The 21515-nt window shown below is 44.8% G+C and overlaps 1 protein-coding gene across 2 annotated transcripts in view; it reads right to left on the bottom strand.

Moving 5' to 3' along the window:
* The window catches only part of TLN2 (talin 2), a 392818-nt gene that overhangs the window by 160762 nt on the left and 210541 nt on the right, over positions 1-21515 (bottom strand). For both annotated transcript variants that reach the window (XM_081132101.1, XM_081132102.1), the window contains exons 4-9: positions 8269-8440; positions 6506-6603; positions 5155-5284; positions 4200-4352; positions 2115-2257; positions 339-466 (exon numbers count right to left, since the gene is read on the bottom strand). In XM_081132101.1, the coding sequence (XP_080988227.1) occupies positions 339-466; positions 2115-2257; positions 4200-4352; positions 5155-5284; positions 6506-6603; positions 8269-8404 (788 nt within the window). In that variant the 5' untranslated portion in view covers positions 8405-8440. The remainder of the gene's footprint in view (positions 1-338; positions 467-2114; positions 2258-4199; positions 4353-5154; positions 5285-6505; positions 6604-8268; positions 8441-21515) is intronic.

Here is a 21515-nt window from a genome sequence, read left to right as displayed (position 1 = left end):
GAGGTTTCAGAAGATGGAGGAAGTGAGCTACTCAATTCAGAGAAATCCCAGGACAGGCTAGGCCATATAGCTCGGCGGGGTGCTGTGTATTCTGTGGCCTAGAGGAATCACAGGCTGCCTGAAGTTGGAGCAGATAACCTTCCCAGTCATCCCAACGCTGGACTTCCAGGCCACCTGCTTTCCCTAAGGTCGACAAATCTGATCATACACTCAACTGAACGAAAGCTAACAATCTCACAACTGATTGAAACTACGGCATGTATTTTACATAGCTAGCTCGAAAATAAACAGTGAAGAGAAAAAGTGAGGAGAAAAAAGAAAACCAAAGGATCACTTACTCTAGGAATCCGGGTTTGTGTTTATGCTCCACATGAGGTCCAAATTGTATCTGGGCCTGAAATCCACCAAACTCACAGGCTTTCTCAAAGGATACAGGGTGGGAGCCGTTCAGGATATCATCCCGAGCCTGAAACACAGGAGGAAGCAAAAACCATCAGGAGCCTGGGGAACAACACATCCTGTCTACTGACACCTTCCCGGCCTGAGCGCACCCAATCTGTGGGGCAAGGGGAAAGGTGTCAGCCCACCCACAGTGACGCGTTCGGGACACTGTGGGGATTGCAGCACAGCTGGGTTAAGGCAAAAAGAAAACAAGTCGTTGCCCAAAGTTGCCTACAGATGGGCAGCATCAGAACTGCGCAGTATGTTACAAATAAAGCTTGAGCATATTCTAGGAATGGAGACATGGATCACGAAAAATAGAAGCAAAGAGGAATCCTTGTGAAATTACCACATTCATAGAGGGAGTGCAGGGGGAAGAAATACAGTATACTTTCTATAACCCTAAATCATACAGTGAACAGACAAATTATATAGAGGCAAAATCAACCCGAACCCCACCCCAAGATGAATAAGGTGGAATGAGGAGAGAGATGGTCAGACACAGGAACTCAATGCTGCAGGCGTTCAGGGGAAATGACAAACGCGCAGTCTTGCGCTCAGAAATTCACTGTGTCTGAAGTTCTTCTCTCAGTTGTTGACCCATCCCTGCTGAGGCTCTTCCTTTTCTTTCTTTCCTTCCTTCCTTCCTTTCTTTAGTTGCATGACCCCCAGACCACTCTCAGATGGATGCTAAGCTACGGCTCTGAGCCTTAAACAAGCACCGTCTTACCGCCCGATCTCCCTTTCTTCCAGCCTTCCAGCCTCTCTTCCTAGCTCTCCTTCCGTACCAGTCTCCCGTCCACTAAACTAAGGGATCGGCACACTACTCCTGTAAAAGGCCAGAGAGTAAACATGTCAGACCACGTGGGCCCTGCTGTCCCTGTCAGAACTACTGGGCTCTTCCACTGGAACACGAGAGCAGCCAGGACAACACACAAACAATAATGACATACGTGAGGGGACTGACCAATGCGTAACACGTTAGCAAAGGAGCTGCGTTCTAATAAAACTTAACTTACGAACACAGGTGACACTGTGGCTGCACTTTTCTCTGTGGGCACATAGATAAATGGAGAGAAAAGGGAAGAAGGAAAGGAAAGAATGACAGAAGTGAGAAAGGGAGACAGGGGGAGGTTTTCCTTGAGCTAGAGGAAGCCTTGGGGACCATCTAGTGCGAGCCCACATTGGGAAATCTTACACATTGGGAAACGGCAATTCAGAGAAGTTACAGGACTTCTCTGAGCTTAAACAATTAGTTAATAGTAAAGAAAACAGGTTATTGAGAGGATATTGTTCAGTTAATGAGAAGTACTGACTTCTGACCAATAATTCACTTGTATTCTAAGGTGTTAATGAAGAAAGCTTTAGTGGATTTGAAGTGGTGAGCAAGGTAGGTGCCTCGAAGCCAGGCAGAGAGAGATGGTTTTGGCCGCCAGGTCCTAATCTGGGGGGCCACATTAAGGCCCTCCCCTGGATGGCCAGCAGCTCATGGCAAACATCACCCTGCGCCACAACCAAACACGTCTGAGGGGCCCAGGAGCAGTGCCCCCTGGAAACGGCATGCCACACACATGACGGAAGCCAGAGCCCAGCTCCTGCTCAGCACAGGCCACAGCCAGGGGCCTCCTGAACTCTCACCAACCCCACCGTCTGGGCATCGAATGGAGGGGTACCTGGACATAAAGCAAGTTCAGCTGCACAGGGTCTCTTGAGTCCACATTCTGGTCGGAGTAAAAGAACTTCCGTCTAAGCAACAACGTCTCGTTTTCATCAACTCCTTGCTCTCTGAATGTTCGGCTGTGATCCAGCCAATTTACTGCAACACAACACAGATAAAAGAGCTGTGTTTATCTGTCCCCTTGGTTTAGGGGATTTATCAAAACAGCAGAATACAGACACAGATTTCTATAATGCTGATACTTAGTCACAGTTACTTCTTATATAAGAACTGTGCATTTTAACTTTGCAAATAATTTCACATATGCCCTCATGTACCGTAGGACACACCGAAAGGAAATGAGAGAAAATTCCCAGACATTCTTAAACTTAGCTAAAGCCCCACAATGAAATTTGTAATAGGCTCCTTCCTTCTGCAGGTTAAAAGAAATAGGGAAATCAGTGCTTTATGCCAAGACACCAAATTAGCATTTTCCTTTACGTTAAAAGTGGGATACTTCAGTCTCATCAGGTAAAATAATTTATAAGCTTTGAGCATAACGAGTTACCTCCAACCCTAAAGAGGAAAGCAGAGGAAAATGGAAGCAACTGGGAGGAGGGGACACTGAGGAAGCGGGGGGGGGGGGGGGGGTAGAACCCTGCCCATGGCCCAGCCTGAATCTCACTCATTCAGAAACGGCTCTGCTGATATCAAGGTGCATAGGAATTGATCCCTCTCTACCTTTTCCACAGCTCTCATTCCCACACCCCTCCCTGGGCTTAACACACACATTGTGAGTATCTATTACAAGCCTCACTAGATTATAAGTGACTTTAGAACAGGGCATGTGTTGGACTGACCTCATCTCCCATAGCACCTAGGAGAGTATCATGCACATTATAAAAATCCTTGGGATTTGTCTATAAAGTCTCACTTGGGAAGAAGTATGCAACTGGAAATCAAATGAGGCAGAAAAAAAGACAGTGGAAAAAGGGTCAGAGGAAGTGAAAGTCCCACTGAAGATCGATAAACATAATGACAATGATGACATCTTCCCAATGTGGCAGCAAGAACAATGAAGGAAAGAGCTTGGGAAGGTCTAAGTGAATCATGCATGAAGTAAGATCTTTGGGGGGGGGGGGGGGGGGGCAGCCAGGTGCACACAGCCACACAGCACAGGCTTTTGGGGACACATGGGGTGTACATAATGGCTTTTCCAAATATTGACTGTGTGGCCACAGAAAATTACTTTCCTATGAGAGAATTACATTACCATTTGTAGCCCCTAAGGAAATAATGTGTCTAGGTAATGGTCATCAATGGCTGTTAACATCACAAAAAGGAGACAACCAGATACAACTTCCTGATGGGACTACAGCAAGCCCTTAATAATGCAATTTTGCTATAATGTTGATGAGATGCTGTAGGAACTTAAATCTTCTTTACATCAACCAGTCTATGGTACAACTGGTTTCAGTCATTTCGTTTAAATTCGCAGAGCTTATCGACCACGTTAAGTGAGGACTTACTCTACACACCATCACATAAAGGAGTCTTTATTTTAAATAAAATACACATCACATGAATCTGATCCAGCCTCCAGATCTCAGGAATTAAAAGGAACAGAAGAACATGTTAAATGACACCTCAGGTATGCAACCAACAAAATCCAGATTACACAAAACTCAATACAAGCAACACTGTGGTTTCTTGCCCTAAAATTTTGAAGAAAATGTAAAAGATGAAAGGAAGTCCTTGAGACTAAAAGAGGTGAGCAATGGATCATTCAACATTATTTGGACCCCAGTTCAAACAAACTGGTGAAAAAAGATTTTCAGAAGACAATGGAGAAAATGTAAACATGATTTGTATATTTGATATTGAGACATTACTTTTTAAGATGTGAAATGGCATTTCAGTCACTTTTTTAAAGAGTCTCAATCCTTTAGTGACAGAGATAAAAATATGGGCAGATGAAATTTAAAAAAAGGAAAACAAACAAAATACACACACAACACCTGCCCTGGGTCGTACAGGAGGTGCAGGGGGCGAGGCCTGGCGAGACCACGTGCCTGCGTCACACCCCCCTCCAGACACTTACAGTCGTCATCCGTGTGGAGCTTAGCCTTCAACTTCTCCATCTTCCTCTCGTCCCGTAATAGTGTCCTGTCTTTCTTTAGTGTACCCGTCCCTTCCTCTTTCTTTTCTTCGATCGTTTCTTGGATTAAAGAGTATTCTTCATAGTTTGTTATTCCTAAAAATATAACTTAGGTTATATTATCAGTGGTTACCCACCGCTGTCCCCCCTCTCAATGCAGGTCCTGTAACATCCAAGGAGTTCCTGGTGGCGAAGGACAGAAAGAAGCCTTACCCAGGTGAGGGCCGGGGGCCCCCCAAGGAGCACACACCAAATAACGCGGGCTGGCTAAAAAGGAGTGTTTTCAGACAGGCACGTTACACTCAAAACGTTAGGTGCAATTCTCCTGTCTCGTTTTCAAGAAGACAAGTACAGAGTAGAGATCATGCGGAACAAGGCAAGACAATGTCAAACGAGAAGCAGCTAAAGGAACCGGGCTTCCTTTGAATGAAGAGGAAGCAAAGACAGGCCGAGCTACTTTCTTTAAATACGTGAGGGCCTCATGTAGAAAGGGAACAGGCTTGTTCTTGGGGGAGATTAACACAAGGTATGAGAAGAAAAGCTCTGTAACGGTCAATCACATGTAGGCTGTCCCCATGAGTCTTTATGGAGATAACAGAATTCCCACCTGTGGTGAGACTGAGTTATATGGCTTCAGAAACATTTTCCATTTCAAAATTCTTTGTCTTTTGAAAGGGAAATAAAAGCTCTCATTTTTGACTTAGCGAGGAGTTCCAGTTTACAGTACCAGAGAGTGGGTTTGCAAATCGAGAGAATGACCACACTCTTTTAGGAATGGCAGCAATCAGTGCACTAGGACACATTCAAGATGGTCTCAGCAGCAAATGGGGGTAAAACAAAGAAGAGGCATGTAATTCAAACAAAACAAAAACGGGAACCGAGGCAGGTGAGTACTCACCTATCCTGCTGCAAATAGTCACCAGGAGCTCCCCGACCGTCTTGGAGTCGTCCACCATCACTGTTTTCACAGCTCCGTCCAGCATCCGGATTTTCTGAGGTCTCTGTTTCTTTTTATATTCCAAAATATCCTAGGTCCAAGCCACACAAACAGTTCATACTACATGTGAAGCTAGATAATGAACTTGGACACTCTTTAAAAAATGAATGTTTCCTAGTATATTCTGATTTCCTCCCTCAAAGTGCTCATGAGATTTTTGCTGCTAATACAGAAACTCCAGGGCTAAATAATTGCTTTCATCAAGATTTCTTAAAGATCTGATAGTGAAATTGCACCCAAAGAATACATTGATAGCTCATAATTACTGAAAACTAACCTCTGTAAAGTGAAGGTGGCATGTGTCCTCCTGACAGGCTGGGGATGATCTGCTCTAATGAGAATTAGCAAGGAAAATTCCCATTTGCCTTTTAAAAAGACACTAGTGTGTGTCTCCAATTATCTCTCACACAGTTATAAGCAATGTTTAATATCCGTGTCATGAAGGCCATAAATAATACCCCCACAAGTCTTCGCAGTTGTGGTGGATGAGAGGGGAACTGGTTTTCGTTGCAATGGCAAGGCCAAATAGGGCTAATATGTTTGGGAGTTATTTTTAAACAGAGGCCTCTTCTTTTACTACACATCTTAAAAATAGAATTATGGAGGGGAAAATTAATTGGCAAACGCACTCACTCCTGCTTTATGGAATACTGACCAATCTGATATGTGCATTCCATATACCAAAACCCAGCATCTCAAAGGTTCAGCTAAACAGAACACTGAACATTTTTTCTCATTCCCTCCTTCCATTTCCATAGCACAACCATTTTTGGTTGTTACTCTCACAGCTAGTTATGAAACTTACATCTAATATGAACTTTCTTTTACAAAAATAAAACACAATTAATATTCAATCTCTGGCTACCCCTAGGATTAGAGTTTTATTTTCCCTCTGATCCATCATTACTTTCTATCACCTCTCACCAGGATACTTCCTACACACTCACAGGAAAATGCTGTATCTTCTTTCATAACTAGAAGTCCAACAAGGGCACGTAGAAACAGTTGTAAATGCTAACCCCAAGCTGCTTTAATTACTCTGCGGAGTTTCAAGAATTTGGACTGCTGATATTTTCTATTGCTACCTGGACAGCCCTTATGAAGTACGTTACCTCAAGACTATTAATAAGATGCCCTTGAATCAAAATAAATGGTTGGGTCTCTCCTTTTCTTTTAAGCTTAATGATGTTGGCTTCTACAGAAGGCTTCGGAACAAAGTGATGAAAAAACAAAAACAAGATCAGCAGCGTACCCCATTGCGCAACATGTAGTAGTCCAGTGTTCTGCCCGCTTCCAGCCAGATTCCCTTCCTGGGGTCTTCATCGGAGAGAAACAGCCCATAGTCAGAAGCTGGATGATTAACAGAAGGAAAAAGGGAAGACAAAGCGGTGATGAAGCCATCACTGCCAGCCAGGACCTGCGTCTGCTGACGGGGCAAGACTGAGAGTCTTCTCCTTCAACAGAGAAACGTTTCGTTTTGACACCACGAGCAGCCACTGGGACTAAAGCAGCTGAGCTGCAAAACCAATACCCTCAGACAAGGTGTATGTTTCTTAAAACCAGTGGGGCAGTAGTTTTGTTAGAATTAAGGAAAATATTAAGAACAAAACAGTCCGAATTTCTTTCTAACGGAATTTGGCTTTGTTCCTTACTACTTGCTATAAAAACCAGGCCAAGAGCTGACAAAGACAGGCATGGAGAAACGAAGGAAGTGACCACCTAAGCCCAAAGCCACTTGGGCACAGAGAGGCCAGTGGAGCTGTTACACTTGGAATAATCCCTCTGTCACCCTAGCATATCCTAACAGAAGATAAGCAGGAGCTCCCTGTGAATGAAGCCTCTGCTCTCCATGTCACCAAACTATGAAAACAGTTGGAAAATTAAAGTCCCTGTTCTCCATAGAAATCCCCTTATCTGACGAAGGGTGGTGGCGGGAGGGAAGCAGCATCATTTCCTGTCTAAGGACTTATCTCTTTCTTAATGTGATTCAAGGGAACCTCAGGGACCCAGGTGAGGGTCAGAGCTCCTGTTGTTTCTCAGAGAAACAACTTCAAGATCTTTAAGGTTTCAGAGCTATAAAGCAACCCAGCCCAAAGTGAGGTGAGGAACCTGGGAGGAAAACAATAACAGAGAAGTAAAGACACCAGAAATTATCTTGAAGTGAGGTTGGGGAAGTAAGCAAATTCCATTTCTGGGTAATCTAGAAATAACAGAGTGTTTCTGAATAATTTAAATTATGCTTCAGACTTAAAGGTCAGCAGTTTTGTAGGAAACAGATCCTTTGAAGACCCATTGTACCTGTAATTATCCCTGATGTCATGCTTGACTGTTATGCTTCCAATCTTTAAGATAAATCTTATACCACTTTTATACTAAAGGTCTATCAATTTGGGAGTAGTCCCAATTTCTCAAGTGTCAGGCAAATAATCACAAAATAAAGGAAGGAAATGTAGAGAGAAGACAAAGGGAAATGGAAAAATCATATGAGCGGCTTTTGTTTAAATTTAGATTAATGGGTGTCAGTGGTTTAACAAAATATTAAACAAAACATATAAAACAAATGCCTTTTTAAAAAAGGTTTGATAAAATTTATGAAGCCCCTTCAAAGTACTTCAAACTTAAGACTCGCCCTGGGTCCCGATGGCAGTTCTGCTGCAATGGGAAGTTTTCATGTACGCAAAACAGGGCTCAGGATCTACGAACCCAGTGACTGTCACAGCGGCTTCATTGGTACGTTAGAGGCAAATGAGCTGGTGTGTCAGAGTGACTTGCGGACCAGCGAGCACAATGCAGATACACGGGAGGGGGAAGACAAAGGCACTGCTCAGTGGCAGACGCAGAGCTGTCATCACAAGCCTCTCACAGGAGGCACGCGGGGTCCAGGCTAAGAAGACATCTCACTTGAAACACAGACACCAATGGGCATGTTTCCCATGCAGAGCCTCCATTTCTTTCACTACTAAGTGAAGAACATACAAGCGCATTTCAAGAAACCGGTGAGTCACCAATGGCTACCTTGGCCAGTCTGTGCCTCGGGCACCCGCTCCCGGATGAACCGACATGCATCGTACACCGCCGTAGATGGCTCAAACTGCATGGTCTTCACCACGTTGCAGTGGCGGACACAGATCTTCAAGGACAGGGCCACCATCTTCCCAGGTGATTTGAAGACTCTCACTCAGAATGTCTGGAAAACACAAAGAGACAAACCCTGATGGTCATGATAATTGTCTTGAGGGAAAAACACTAAACTCTGAATCAGCTTTAAAAATCAAGGGATAGCCCGACCGGGCGTGGCTCAGTGGTTGAGCATCGATCTAGGATCCAGGAGATCACAGTTCAATTCCTGGTCAGGGCACATGCCCAGGCTGTGGGCTCGATCCCCAGTCGGGGGTGTGCAGGAGGCAGCCGATCAATGACTCTCTCAGCATTGATGTTTCTGTCTCTCTCTCCCTCTCCCTTCCTCTCTCTGAAATTAATATTTTTTTTTTTTTTAAAAAGCAAGGGATAAAACAGCAATTAAAGAGAATGCTTTCAATAAAAACACAAATTAAAAACTACATTTTATGGAAAGCTTTAAAATAAGAGCAGCATACTGTTTCAGTGTTCACATGACCCCAGTGTGGCCACTAGGGTCCCTTGAGAGGAAGGCTCTCAGAAGTCACCAAGCCTCCTTCTCTAAGGCTGCTCCCTACTTGGGGCTTTCTAAAGGGGATCCATTGGGAGTGGCATTTCCCAGGTTACTGTCCTTCAGAAGAGAGGCAGAGAGTCTTGGGCACCCACAGGGGTCTCCTGAACATGCCTCTGGCAGCACCCTCAGTGCCCAGGCTCCCTCCTCACCCAGCTCCTGGGGACAGAGGAAGGAGCAGCAATGCCTTCATGGGGGTTCCTTGTGGCGGCAGATTCCACCAAACCACTCACCAGAAGACTCGACTTCCAGGCCCAACCACATCCCCGGGAGACTGTAAATCCAAGCCAGGCATCTTGGCCACTCTGCCTCAATTTCCCACAAATAAAGTAGCTACTGTGATATCAGCCCTGCATAATTCATGGAAGAAATGGATCCTGAGGGGACATCAGTGCCAGACTAATGCAAAGTCATCACTAATGAGGCCAGAACGGCCGATTTCAAACACCCAGTGTGGCAGACAGCCGCACACCCTTCAGGGGTCTCAAAGTGAAGAAAATGCCAAGTCAACTGTTATTTTATTCAAACTACTGGGATATTTTGTTTCTCATCCAGTTCAAAGGCTTTAGAAAACAAACCGGTTTAGGCTAGGTTTGAAATAATTCATAAATAATTTCTTTTTAAAATTTAAATCCAACAATTTAGCGCTTTGAGTTGGTGGCTTCTAGTTTATTTTGACTATCTGCTCTATTCCGCGGCCAGAAGCTTACCCCCTCCCAAGCCAGCCTCTACCAGTGCCTTGGGCACACAAAGCAGGCATCTTCCCCGAACCTGAGGACGGATGCAGACTTACCCAGCTGACTGCCATCCTGGCAAGCGAAATAAGCACTTTATAGTTAGTAGCTGTTCGAACCTAGAGCTGCGCTGGATAATGAAATCCATGGGAACTCACGCTCACACTCTTTTGTCTTTTATTAGACAATCTTTGGGTAGTACAGCTGTAGCCGGAGCACCCTGTATGTCTCTTTCCCAGTTAAGAATGCAGGTGTTAAGGAGCAGTGAAGTGGCCAACACACAGAGAAGAAAACAGGCTGACCGGCAAGACTAGAAAATTGGTGCCTCTAGGGTGTCACTTCTTAGCAGGCTTGCTTGATTGATTGCCGGCTTTCTGACAACAGGCGACTAAAATCACTTGGATACAGAAGACATTTTTAAACAGATGCTGTGGTGTCCATGGGCAGGGTGTACTTACACTCCCATGAAGCAACCATTCAGGCCACCCAACTATAGTCATTCTGACCTCCACTTACACTTTGAATAAATGCTGCCTGTGAAAAAGTGAGAATATTTATTACTTGAGAAATGTAGAAATGGTAAGATATACTTCTCAACAAACAACAGCAGTGGGAATCTGCCGCAAACTGAATTAATTTACTACGGCCCGGGCAGTGGCTAGATTGTGGACATAGCAGAGGAGTTCAAAACATCCTACGATTTTCCACCTACAGTATCAAGAACTTTTAAAGCCAAACATAAAAGGTGCTATCCACAATCTTTGTGCAGCCATATTTAAACAACCACTCCCCACGTTGGGAAAATAAAATTTAAACTCTAGAAATAGACAAATTTTGTAGATCACTCCATGGGGTAGTTTGTCCCTGGGGCTGGTGATAATGTGGGGTTCCATGAACCACTGAGATCTACGAGCATGGCCGATGGTAAGATTCAGTGGAGAAGGCCATGAACTCAAGGTTGTCGTGGATGCAACTTATGGGATGCAGCAGAGAGGATGGGATGATGAATGCCTTCCATTCCCTGGGAATAGGAAGTAGTCTAAGTGTCCCTGCATGAAGGCTGTTCCTCCCAGGCTAATAATTAGGCTTTCTGAAGAGCAAAGGGATGGTCCCTATAGCCAAGCAGGGAGATAGATTCAATCCAAGGGGAAGACAGAGCCATGATATGAAGCCACAGCAGGACAGTAAACACAGGCGCTCGGAAGGAAGCAGAAGACACACAGGGGAGCAAGGAGAAAGTGGCACATGGAGAAGCAGAGAGCAGAGAGAAGCAGGGAGACTACAGGATGGAGGCTGGGAAACACAGGAGAGAAGCCCAGAGTTAGGAAGCAGAAGGGAAGGAGGGAAGCATAAGAAATACAACAGCGAAGGAAAAGCTCTCTCCAGAACAACTAGAAAAATGAAGAAGCCATTCACTGAGGTGGGGGAAGCTGCTAGAGGCACAGGTCTGGGGTGACAAGTCTCTGATGAATTTGTCTGGGACGTATTCAGCGGAAAGGTGGGGGAGAATCAGATACGAAGCAGGGGAAATAACAGGGGAGGGGGTACTATTATATTTAAGCCCTCGGGACTAGAAAGATCATCTAGGGAGTGAGCAACAGAGAGAGACCCAAGGACTGAGTCCTGGAAAGATGCTCTAAGATCGGGACAATGAGAAGGAACCGATAAGGAGGCCTAGTGGTAGGTGAGGGAGGAGAGCGGGGGGCGGGCGGGGCCCGAAGAAGGTGCACTGAGCAGGAGGGCGAGATCAGCCCTGCTAAAGGCTGGCTCAGGTCAGGGAAGGGGCACAGCAACTGCGTCCGGCAGCCTGGAGATCTCTGGCAGCTGAGAAGAGGAGCTTCGTGGAGGGGTGAGACCAGCAGGGTCAGGAGAGAGGTGAGGAGAGGGGCTGGCACCGCAGGTACAGACTCATCTCAGGAGCTGCTGGAAGGGGTGGAGGAACAGGCCGTAGCTCTGATTTATGCTTTTAAGGCTTTTATCCAGAAGTATGCACCATGGGGTTGCTGCCAACTCCAGAGCTACACATTACCTGTATGGACGTGTTTTTCCCCAATTGTGGTGCTAGGGGCAGCCCCAAGACAGCTAACTGTCCTTCCTGGAGGCAGGTGCCTCACCACACATGACCTCCCTTCTGGGCCCTGTCCATGCTGCTGCCTGGATCTGCGTGAGAGCAGAAGAGCAGGTAAGTCTTGGTTTAAGGAAAGGGCACAGGACTAGGGTCTGGAGTTCAGGTACAATGCTAGGCCCACAATGCCTTGGACCTCTGGGCCCCATTACCTCTCTTCTTTTCTGCTGTGCAGGGAGCAGGGAGCCACCAGCTCCCATGAAACGAGCTGCCTAGAAGTCAATCGGTATTTGGCCAACTATTCCCATGGGATCCCTTTGTCTCCACATCTTAACATCTCACCAGGGAGGCCAAGGAATAGAGGCCACTATCCTTAGTTCAGGGTAGATGCTCAACAGAACAAGGGACACCAGAGATTCATTACAAGGTTCATGCTCTCGACTTTTGTACAACATCAAAAACAACTACTACAAAAACCATCAATATCACTATGTGGGAACACGCTATACAAAAGCACCAAAAAACGTCAGTCACTCCAAAAGAGCACTGCAGTGGTCGAAGACGAAAAGACTCCAATTTCTTCTTCTTTCTCTTAGCTGTCTGTTTTATTATGACTAAATGATCACAAGCACGAACTGAAAAACAAGACTAGTAGTTTGCTTCATGGAAATGTTAAAAAAATGCAAATTATGTACATGGAAAATGATTTATAAACTTACCAGTATGTATAAAGACAAGGTATTTTTATTATTATCAAGCAAGAGAATCGATCGCCCACATAAGAAAACCTCACTGCGATCTGAAATCCAAGTGAGCAGAGGTTTAATTATCATCGCACAGGGATCATGGCACTTGGCTATGTCTAGCACCACTCACAACAGAAGGAGATACTTGCAAAACCGACACCTGCTGGAACTGAGTGTCCTGACTTATGACAAAAAGAAAGCAGGGTTAGAGCACAGAGCAACCTAGAAATGTCACCTGAAGATGAGTATGAATTTTCAACACTTGGGAGAAGTCTCACTACACATCCACTAAAGCCCTCAGGAAACCACGCAGCTCAGGCAACAGGCCGTGATAAAGCCTGATGCTCCCTCTCCGTGGCGATGTTTTCAGGGCAGCACAGCCCTGGTACAGCAACTGGCCCTCGCTGCCACTTTTCTGTACCCTCAGCTCCTCTGCTAATTGCTACCTCTGCGGGCTGGGCGCCTGCGAGAGCTGACCAGGATGCCTTTTCTGGTTTGGCTGCAAGAAGGCTCAGAGGCAATGTGTGTGCTCTTTCTTGTATGTAGTTATAGTCTAATCTGCCTCTCTTTATGACCCCATCCTTGTTTTCTTATTCCCTTTACCCCAATTTCAATGTATACTATCTTGTTGAACCTTAAGTCCTTTTGTTTTTGTTTTGTTTTTTGCTAAAAGACAGGGTATAAATTCATAAAAGATGCCTTACTTTCTTTCCTCTTTATAATTTCTCACGCTGACCATTTTTGCCCTAGTTGTATGTGTGAAGGTCACTTGGACCAACAAAACCCCTTCTGTGCCACCCATTGTGGAAGATGAGCCAACGGAACCGGCAGTGGGACCCAGACATTCTCGTTTTAAAGTCAACACTGTCCCGTCCCAGGGAGCTGTAAACAGCCCGGCGTGATGGCAGCAGAGCCAGCTGCCCGGCCTCACCCAGTCCACCCCGGGACAAACAAGCCCAGCTCAGCCAAGGCCTCCTCCTGTCGGAAAGAAATGCTCACCATTGGTCAAGACGAGCAACCACCCCTTGGATTTCTGCCCTGATACGTGAAGATCCACGAGGTGCTCCAACCCCACCCGTCTTACCAGTTGCCACACTGAACTGGTTACTTAACTGCAATCTGCCTCAGTCTCCTCCTCTATAAAATGGGAGACAATTATGTATCCACCTATGAGGGTGCTAGAGAGTTAAGTTAATACATGTCAGGGGCACACTGAAAGTACAGGTCAGGGTTTGTTACTATTAGTCATGGGAGTTGGAGAAGTACTGGAAGCAGCACACTGTATTCAGCTACGACCTGAGCTGCAAACTTCACTTTACTGTTAATTCTGTATCTGTTAATACTAGAATTATAGGCATCAGGGAGCAAAGACAGAGAAGGCTCCTGCCTAGATGGAGCTCACCTTCTAGGAGCCCTCTTCATTATACAGTTTCCATGTTCGTTCTTACTCAAGTCACATGACATGCTTTTCTAGATGCAGAACTATTTCCGGAGGAGCTGTGAGGCAGAGTACTGGGGGAGCAGGTGACTCCTAGCACCTAGGCTGTTCTCTCAGAGGCCAGTCGGCCTCTCTCACCCCAAGAGCACAGAAGAAAGGAATCACACCCTAAGGGGCAGGGCTGGCATCACAGTAAGACCCCCACAAGGGCGGCCTATGGGAGGTGCCATTGGCTCTGAACACTCCCCTGCAGAAGGACCACAGGGCCAGGCCACCCTGCCTCAGTGGGACCCTGGGTCTTCAGGAGGATAAGAGCTGTCCACCATCCCCATCCGCTCCCTCCAGCCACTGACTCGGGTTCTACCTGCTGGGAAACTGCTGCATCAAATTACAATGGCTGTACCCGGCCCCCTCCTTATGTCCGCTGCCCTCTCAGCAGGCGAAGCACAGCCTTGTTTGATCACATAACCAAATGTCAGCATAAAACGTGGGCCTATATAAAAGCCATCATCATTTGCGTTTACATCTCAGTCTCCAGGGAACCGTTCTCTCAGACTGCCCTGGAACGAGCTTCCCCTTCTCTCCAACCCTTACCTACTCCTCCGCAAGGGAGGAGGAGCTCATCTGACCAGTAAGAACCTACACTGACTGGGCCATAGCTCCCCAAAGGTGCCTCAAAAGCAAAAGCCAGCATCTCATGTGCTGCTCCATCCGGCCCCCCTGGGCTGCCTGTGCTCAGGTACCTCTCAGGTAACATTCCGACCCCATATCCTGAGCCCGCCAGGCACACATGGGTACCTGTCTGTCACCATCTAGGAATGTAAGTCAGCCAACCGTTCACTGGGGGTCAGGTGTCTTTAATTCAAGGAGGGGCCGGGAAAAGAGAAGGCCTAGTGTCTCATTTTGGTCTGGACGTCTCCAGTCTAGCTTTATCAGGGGGCCAAGGCCTTCATTAATAATGTTGTCTTCTTGCTGGGCCTCTCACACCTCTTCCCAGCAAGTGAGAGCCCTGAGGGCAGAGTCTGAGTGGAGAGACTCCCCTAGTCTCCGCATCCCCAACTTGTGAGAGCTCCAGCTATCAAGCAGCTCAGGGTAAGTAAGTGAACACAGCTGATGTGATCTTTCCATGTGGCTAAATAGCTCACTTACAAAAAGACCAGCTCATATGATCATGTTCCCTTTGCAACTCCGGCAGGGAGACCAGAAAACCAGACAGAACATTCACGTAAGAATCTCTCTTTAGTTCTCCCCCAGGGAGGCATCGGAGGCCAAGACAATTATTTGACTTTGAATACTTCAACTAGAAATAAGTCATTAAAAGGCCAGGCAGTAAAGGGGTACAGGAGAAATGATTAACCATCCACACGTGTGTGAACTTAGTGGCAGGCCAGGCACGTCAATAAAAATTCCAACCAAGTGGTTGGCACACAGGGCTGCTTTGCCAACTCCACACAAGCCCCTTAATCCACAGGGCTGACAGCGTACTCTTGGTGTTACCAATACCCCAGTAATAAGATATATACACAATACACTACGAGGAATACATTTGCCATGAGAAGTCCATCTCCCCCACTGTCCTCTGCGAGCAAGGACTGTACCATCTCGAGGCCCTAGCACAATGTCGAGCGCACAGATGATGCTTAATAAATGTTTGTGGAATTAACATGTACCCCATGGAAAGATTTAAACAGGTTTTTAAAACGTAGTCATTAGGAATTATTCACACTAACATCATAACTGAAGGATGAACAGAAGGCAAACACCCAGCAAATCCAACTATTTCTACTTATCAAAAATCTGTTCCATGGACCACAGATGCTTAACCTCATGGCTTACAAGATGTTCTTCAGTTTGTCAAATGAGAAACTCAGAAAACCACCAAAGCCACATCAGTCAGGAAGACTTGCAAGTTCCCCGAGGGCCTGGGACCATGTGTATTGCTTACCGTAGTACCTGTCACAGAGAAAGACTTAATATGCATTTACCCAATGCGTGGATGGAGGGGCGCTCCACATAAGCCCCTTAATCCACAGGGCTCTACCCCCAGGAGAGAACTAATAAGCATGCCTACACATGGAATACAGAGTGCGGTGAGAAGACCGTTAGCAGTTTTCCTTTTTTAGATGAAGAAACTACAACCTGGAGACTAAGAGACCATCCATGTGGCCAGAATGAACACAGTCGGCTATGTACGTGGTGAGACTGGAGCCCACCAAGGATTCAGCTCCTAGTGCTGTCACCTAAAATTCCATCAGTAAGTATACTGATGGTCATAAAGATCTGCCTCCAGTTAAACTTCACTGTAAAAGCAGATACTTGGATTTATCAACTATCACTGTCTTAGAATGTTATGTTTCAGAACCTTCCGGACAAATCAGTTGAGAACTGCCCTTTATTAAAGATGATACCTAATGATGAGGAAATTCTGAGGGGGGAGTGGTAGTTCCTGCAGACCAATCAGAAGCCCGGCACTGCTGACGAAGGGTGGTGAGCAGACGAGCAGGAAGATCTGCTAAAAGGAAGGGAAGCAGACACATGTGTGTTCAGAGCATTATAGTTTTGTTTGGAGGTGATTTTTAATGCATACAGCATTTTGAAATGTATGGGCAATCAGATTCAAGCTGCATAGCTCAAGGGTCAGGGGCCCCCATCCAGCCACTTATAATGTAAGAACTCTTCCATTTTAACAAAACTCATATATTTTTAATCCCGGCTACAACTGCCTCTATTTCAGCCTGTGTGGCTTACGTGTCTGAAATGCACCACCCCGCTTTCTTCTCTAGTTCTTCCCAGGTACTCACCCTTCAAGCCCAGCATCAAGATTTGCTTCTATTAACTCGTCTTTCCAACCACCTCAGCGGGCAGGATCCCTCTCCTCTCCTAAGCTCTCTGAAAGCTCACACCTATAACCCGATTTGCTTCTATTAACTCGTCTTTCCAACCACCTCAGCGGGCAGGATCCCTCTCCTCTCCTAAGCTCTCTGAAAGCTCACACCTACAACCCTCGCTCCAACAGCAGCTCTCGCAGGCTAATAGTCTCAGTGGAACAAACAGGAGCTGCCACACCTGTTCACTTGGTACTGAACAGTTCCATGGCACATCCATGGGTGTCTTTTCCCTTGATCTGCTTGACAGGTTACAAAACACAGTTTGCATCCCCATTTCACAGATGAAAACAGAGGATCTAGGCAGATAGGTGAATTCCTGGCCTGTGTGTGGAATGTACTGTCATTTGCTGTCAGACCAGTAAGAAAGCTGAGTTGGGTTTCCAGGAACCCTCTGATCACCTGTGGTTGCCAAGACAGCTGAACAATCGTCCACACATCCTATCCTCTGGAAGTCTACCTCCCAGTCCTGCTGTTTTCTTCCTGGTACAAGTTAAAGAAGAAAGAAGGATCCAAATTGAACTCTGATTTTGAATTCTTTTATAACCTAACTCATTCAAATGATTTGAGGCTGTTGCAGAAATAGACATGACAGGAAAATAAAAGGTGAGGACCAAGAAATAACAAAAACAAAAAAACAGAAGAAAAATAAAAGTGAAGGTCAAGGCCAGGAGAATTGTGAATTACTTAGCATTCGTTTGAATAACTGGGAAAAAACTCATCTCATTATTTGTTTTGTTTTGTTTTTCTGACCCTTGATAACAAGCCCATAAAATCCCAGGAAAGTAGACTCTCTGGGCTACTGCTGATGCTACAAACACAAGCTCTGTCACTAAGGCATGCCCCACCAGGATGGGTGCAGACAGACTAGCTTTTGCTTGGAAAACATAGAAAGCTTTGTTGTACAATGATCTGGAAATAAATAGTCAGTGTGCTCCAGATTGAACTTGGAAGAATGTAAGAAAAGAACTTCACAAGTTCCTTCTCAGGTCACCTTCTTCATGCTTGTGCTTAATCCAATGTTAAAATAGCAGCGTGGGCTTGGATTGTGACGTGACCACGCAGACCACTGCTTGGTTTCACCTGAGAAACGGAAGAAATCTCCCACTTTCCAGCTCCATTCTCTTTCACTGCAAGGCCTTCGCTGCTGACCACTGACCAGTGGAAAAAGGCTGCAAGCCCACAGCATCACACGTCACTCAAAAAAGGCACCAGTGTGTATTTAGTCAATGATGAATCCCAAAGAAATAGATTAAAAACATATGCCTGTCACTTATCTATGTTAATCCATTCACCATAAGTCAGAGGGGAATTTTTACGAGAGCCAAGATCTAAAAATCTGGCACTTAAGTAGAGAACTGAAACAAACCAATGAACTTACCCGAAGTTTACATTTTTGGAGATTCAGAGTCCATCAATATATTATCCTAGTACCAATCAAGCATTCACACATGAGATTAGATTTTTCCCAAGGATCCTCATTTTCTGTGACTACTCATTTCGAGATCATTCTCATTTTATATCTAAAAATTGCAATGTTTCAGTTAAACTAAACATAGCCTGTGGTATCCCCATTCTCAGGCATAGAAGTCATCAGCCCAGCTCTCTGTAGGACACGTAAATCTTTGCGGTAACATGTCCATTCTCCTGAATGTAGGAAGTCATATACATACATTTTCTAAAAGTTCTTAAATAACAACAGCAGCAAACATATGTAAGCGATTATGTGCCCGACCTGATTCAAGCCTTTCTACAGGTCAAGTCTTTGAGTCTTCAACATAAGCCCTTGCTGAGGAGTTCAGACTTCACTCAGGTAAGGCAACCAGGCCACAATGGTTATGTGGCCTGAAGAGCTCACTGAGCTGGGGACTCTGCCTCCTCCCGTGTGCTGATTAAAACAGGAAGAAACACGGGAAAATACAGTGCTCGTGTTAGGTGAGCAGTAAAAATGGGTGAAATATGTATTGTTAGTGTGTTTTTTTAATTAACAATTGAACTTTCACTTGTTGGATGCTTACACGCCATACACTGCACTAAGCACTTTACTTAATGATTCGGTGAGAGAGGTGCCACTGAGCCCAGATAATCTGTCTCCAAGTAACAAGCACACACAGGGGAGAGAGGAGGTTCAGACCCAGGCCTGTCAGAATCCAGATTTCTACGTCTGGCCACACCCCACCCAAAGATAAGCTCTAATGACGTTTTGAGACATTTCCTATCAGTGTTTATGCGTAATTTTATGTAGTTGAGATGACACGCTCTGTATAATTCTATATCTAGATTCCCCTCCATTCTGATCACACAATAATCATTCCCCACAGTACTGCAAACTAATTAGAAACACTTTTAATAGATAAATAATATTTGAGTGCAAGGCAGCATAATTTACTTAGCTGAATCTTTGTTGTCATGTATATCAGCTACTTGTAAGTTTTCATTATTATAAATAAGGCTGCAGTAGGATTTTTCTACTTAAAGACTTTGTTCTTAAATTCAGATTTTCTTAAGCCGGATTTCACTTTTTTAAAGGAGTCATCAATATTTCTAAAGAGCAACCCAGAAGATATTAAGAAAATATGAAAAACTGAAAGCTGAAGGTACAGATGTCAGCAGTTTGATTTATGGGTTAGCTAAATGAATATGCATTAACAACTGGGAAAGCCAATAATCAATCTAGATTTTATAGTTCAATCTACCCCCCAAAACAATCCTGCTAGCAAGGGCTCCAGCTGCAAGGGACCATATCAAAAGGCAGAACTGACGAAGGCAGGAATTGGGGGGAAACCATCTGGCATGGGCAATAAACCAGATTTACAGAAAAGAGGCAGAGGAAAGATAGATCTTAACATAAATTTTAAAATATATTGTGAACAGTGGAAATGACAGACAGACAGAAGAAAGGGTTGGGCTGGCCTTTACTAAAAAAACTAGAGTAGATGTGCACAGTAAATATCAATGCTCTGCTTTCTGTAAGCCCACGTTTCTACAACTGCCTAGTGGATTGAACCAGAATTACAAAAAGATATTAACTAAACTGAAGTGCCATGGAGTACCATTTTCCTATACTTAATAGAATAAAGCCAAATCAGAAGTCTTGCCAATTTCATCAGCGAGTCATGGATAACATTTACATCTCCAAATGGCAAAGCCAAATCAAATTTAAGTCTGTATACTTAACTATTACTTCATCAAGAGCGCAGGGAAGAAACAAACGTGTCCCCGAGGGAGCTGACATGAAATGATGGACTCTTGACACCACAGTTGAGTACAGAATAGTATTTTAAAGCATTAGTTTAAAATAGTGTCAATATCCATTACCTGTCTCTGCAACACGGACTAATTCTTGGAAAATAATTTTGAAAATAAATACAAAACTGAAGATAAAGCTGGAAGAATCACAGAAGAAATGCAGAGACTAGTCGAGAGAGAGAGACAAAGGATAAGATCCCTAAAGAAACAGTGGGATGAGAAATCCAAGTGTGAGTGCCTCGCCTATAGGAATTACGCTAGAGTATTTTGACCTCTGTCGGTTTGGGCTTGTAAAAACCAACATTCAACTTGTCCTCCAACACAACACTAACACAGTGTCAGTGGGTGAATTGTGCCCCACCCCCCTAAAATTCATATGTTTAAGTCCTAATTCCTAGAACCTCCAAATGTGACCTTATTTAGAGATGGGGTATTTACAGAGATAATCCAAATAGGTCATGAAGGTGGGTCTTAATCCAAAAGGTGCCACTATACAAGGAGGAGACTGGGACGCCGAGACACGTAAGAGGGAAGGCGATATAGAGAGACAGAGGAAGACGACAATCATCTACGAGTCAAGGACAGAGGCCTGACACAGGTCCTTCCCTCACAGCCCTCAGAAGGATACTTGATCTCGGACTTGCAGCCTCCAGAACTGTGAAGTAATCATCTACTTTAGTTCAGCCATCCGGTTTGTGGTTCTTCGTTATGGCAGCATTAGTAAACCAATACTCTTAGCCAGGCTAATTATGGTTTAATCCAGGTTTTAATTAGTACAATTTTCCTAAGTATCGGAAATTAGTACAATTTTGACATGAATTGACTAACAGTACAGTAATCTTTCGGTATCTAAGGGGGATTGGTTCTAGGGCTCCTGTAGATACCCACATTTGAGGATGCTCAAATCCCTTCTATAAAATGGAATACTGTTTGCAAATAACCTACACACATCCTCCTGCATACTTTGTTATCTCTAGTTTACTTATACCTAATACAATGTAAATGCTATGTAAATAGTTGTTATACTGTGCTGTTTAAGGAAGAATGGCAAGGAAGAAGTCTGCATGTTCAGCACAGACATAACCATGTACGCCTAACTACACAGTACACATCAGCAACAACATAACTTTTTTTTTCAAATATTTTTGATCCATGGTTGGTTGAATCCATGGATGTAGAGCCCATACAGAGGGCTAAGTGGTATAATCAAATATATGTAGAAATCTGTGCGGGAAATTACATACACGTCGTGTTTATGAACATGTAAATATAGGTATAGATACAGATAGTGGTGTAGGCAAAGGCACAGGTGTATGGATATATTCTTTCCAAGGTCACAAAGCTAGTAAGTGATGGGGAGTGGGACTCTAACCTGGGTATATCTATCTCCAGGGTCCAGGGCCCTTCTCCAGTACCACCCCAGAAACTAGATTGCAATGCAGAGAATGCTTGACATA

Source organism: Miniopterus schreibersii, assembly GCF_964146895.1.
Source record: "Miniopterus schreibersii genome assembly, chromosome: 1".
NCBI classification, from domain to species: domain Eukaryota; kingdom Metazoa; phylum Chordata; class Mammalia; order Chiroptera; family Miniopteridae; genus Miniopterus; species Miniopterus schreibersii.
This window is presented reverse-complemented; position numbering and strand designations above follow the sequence as displayed.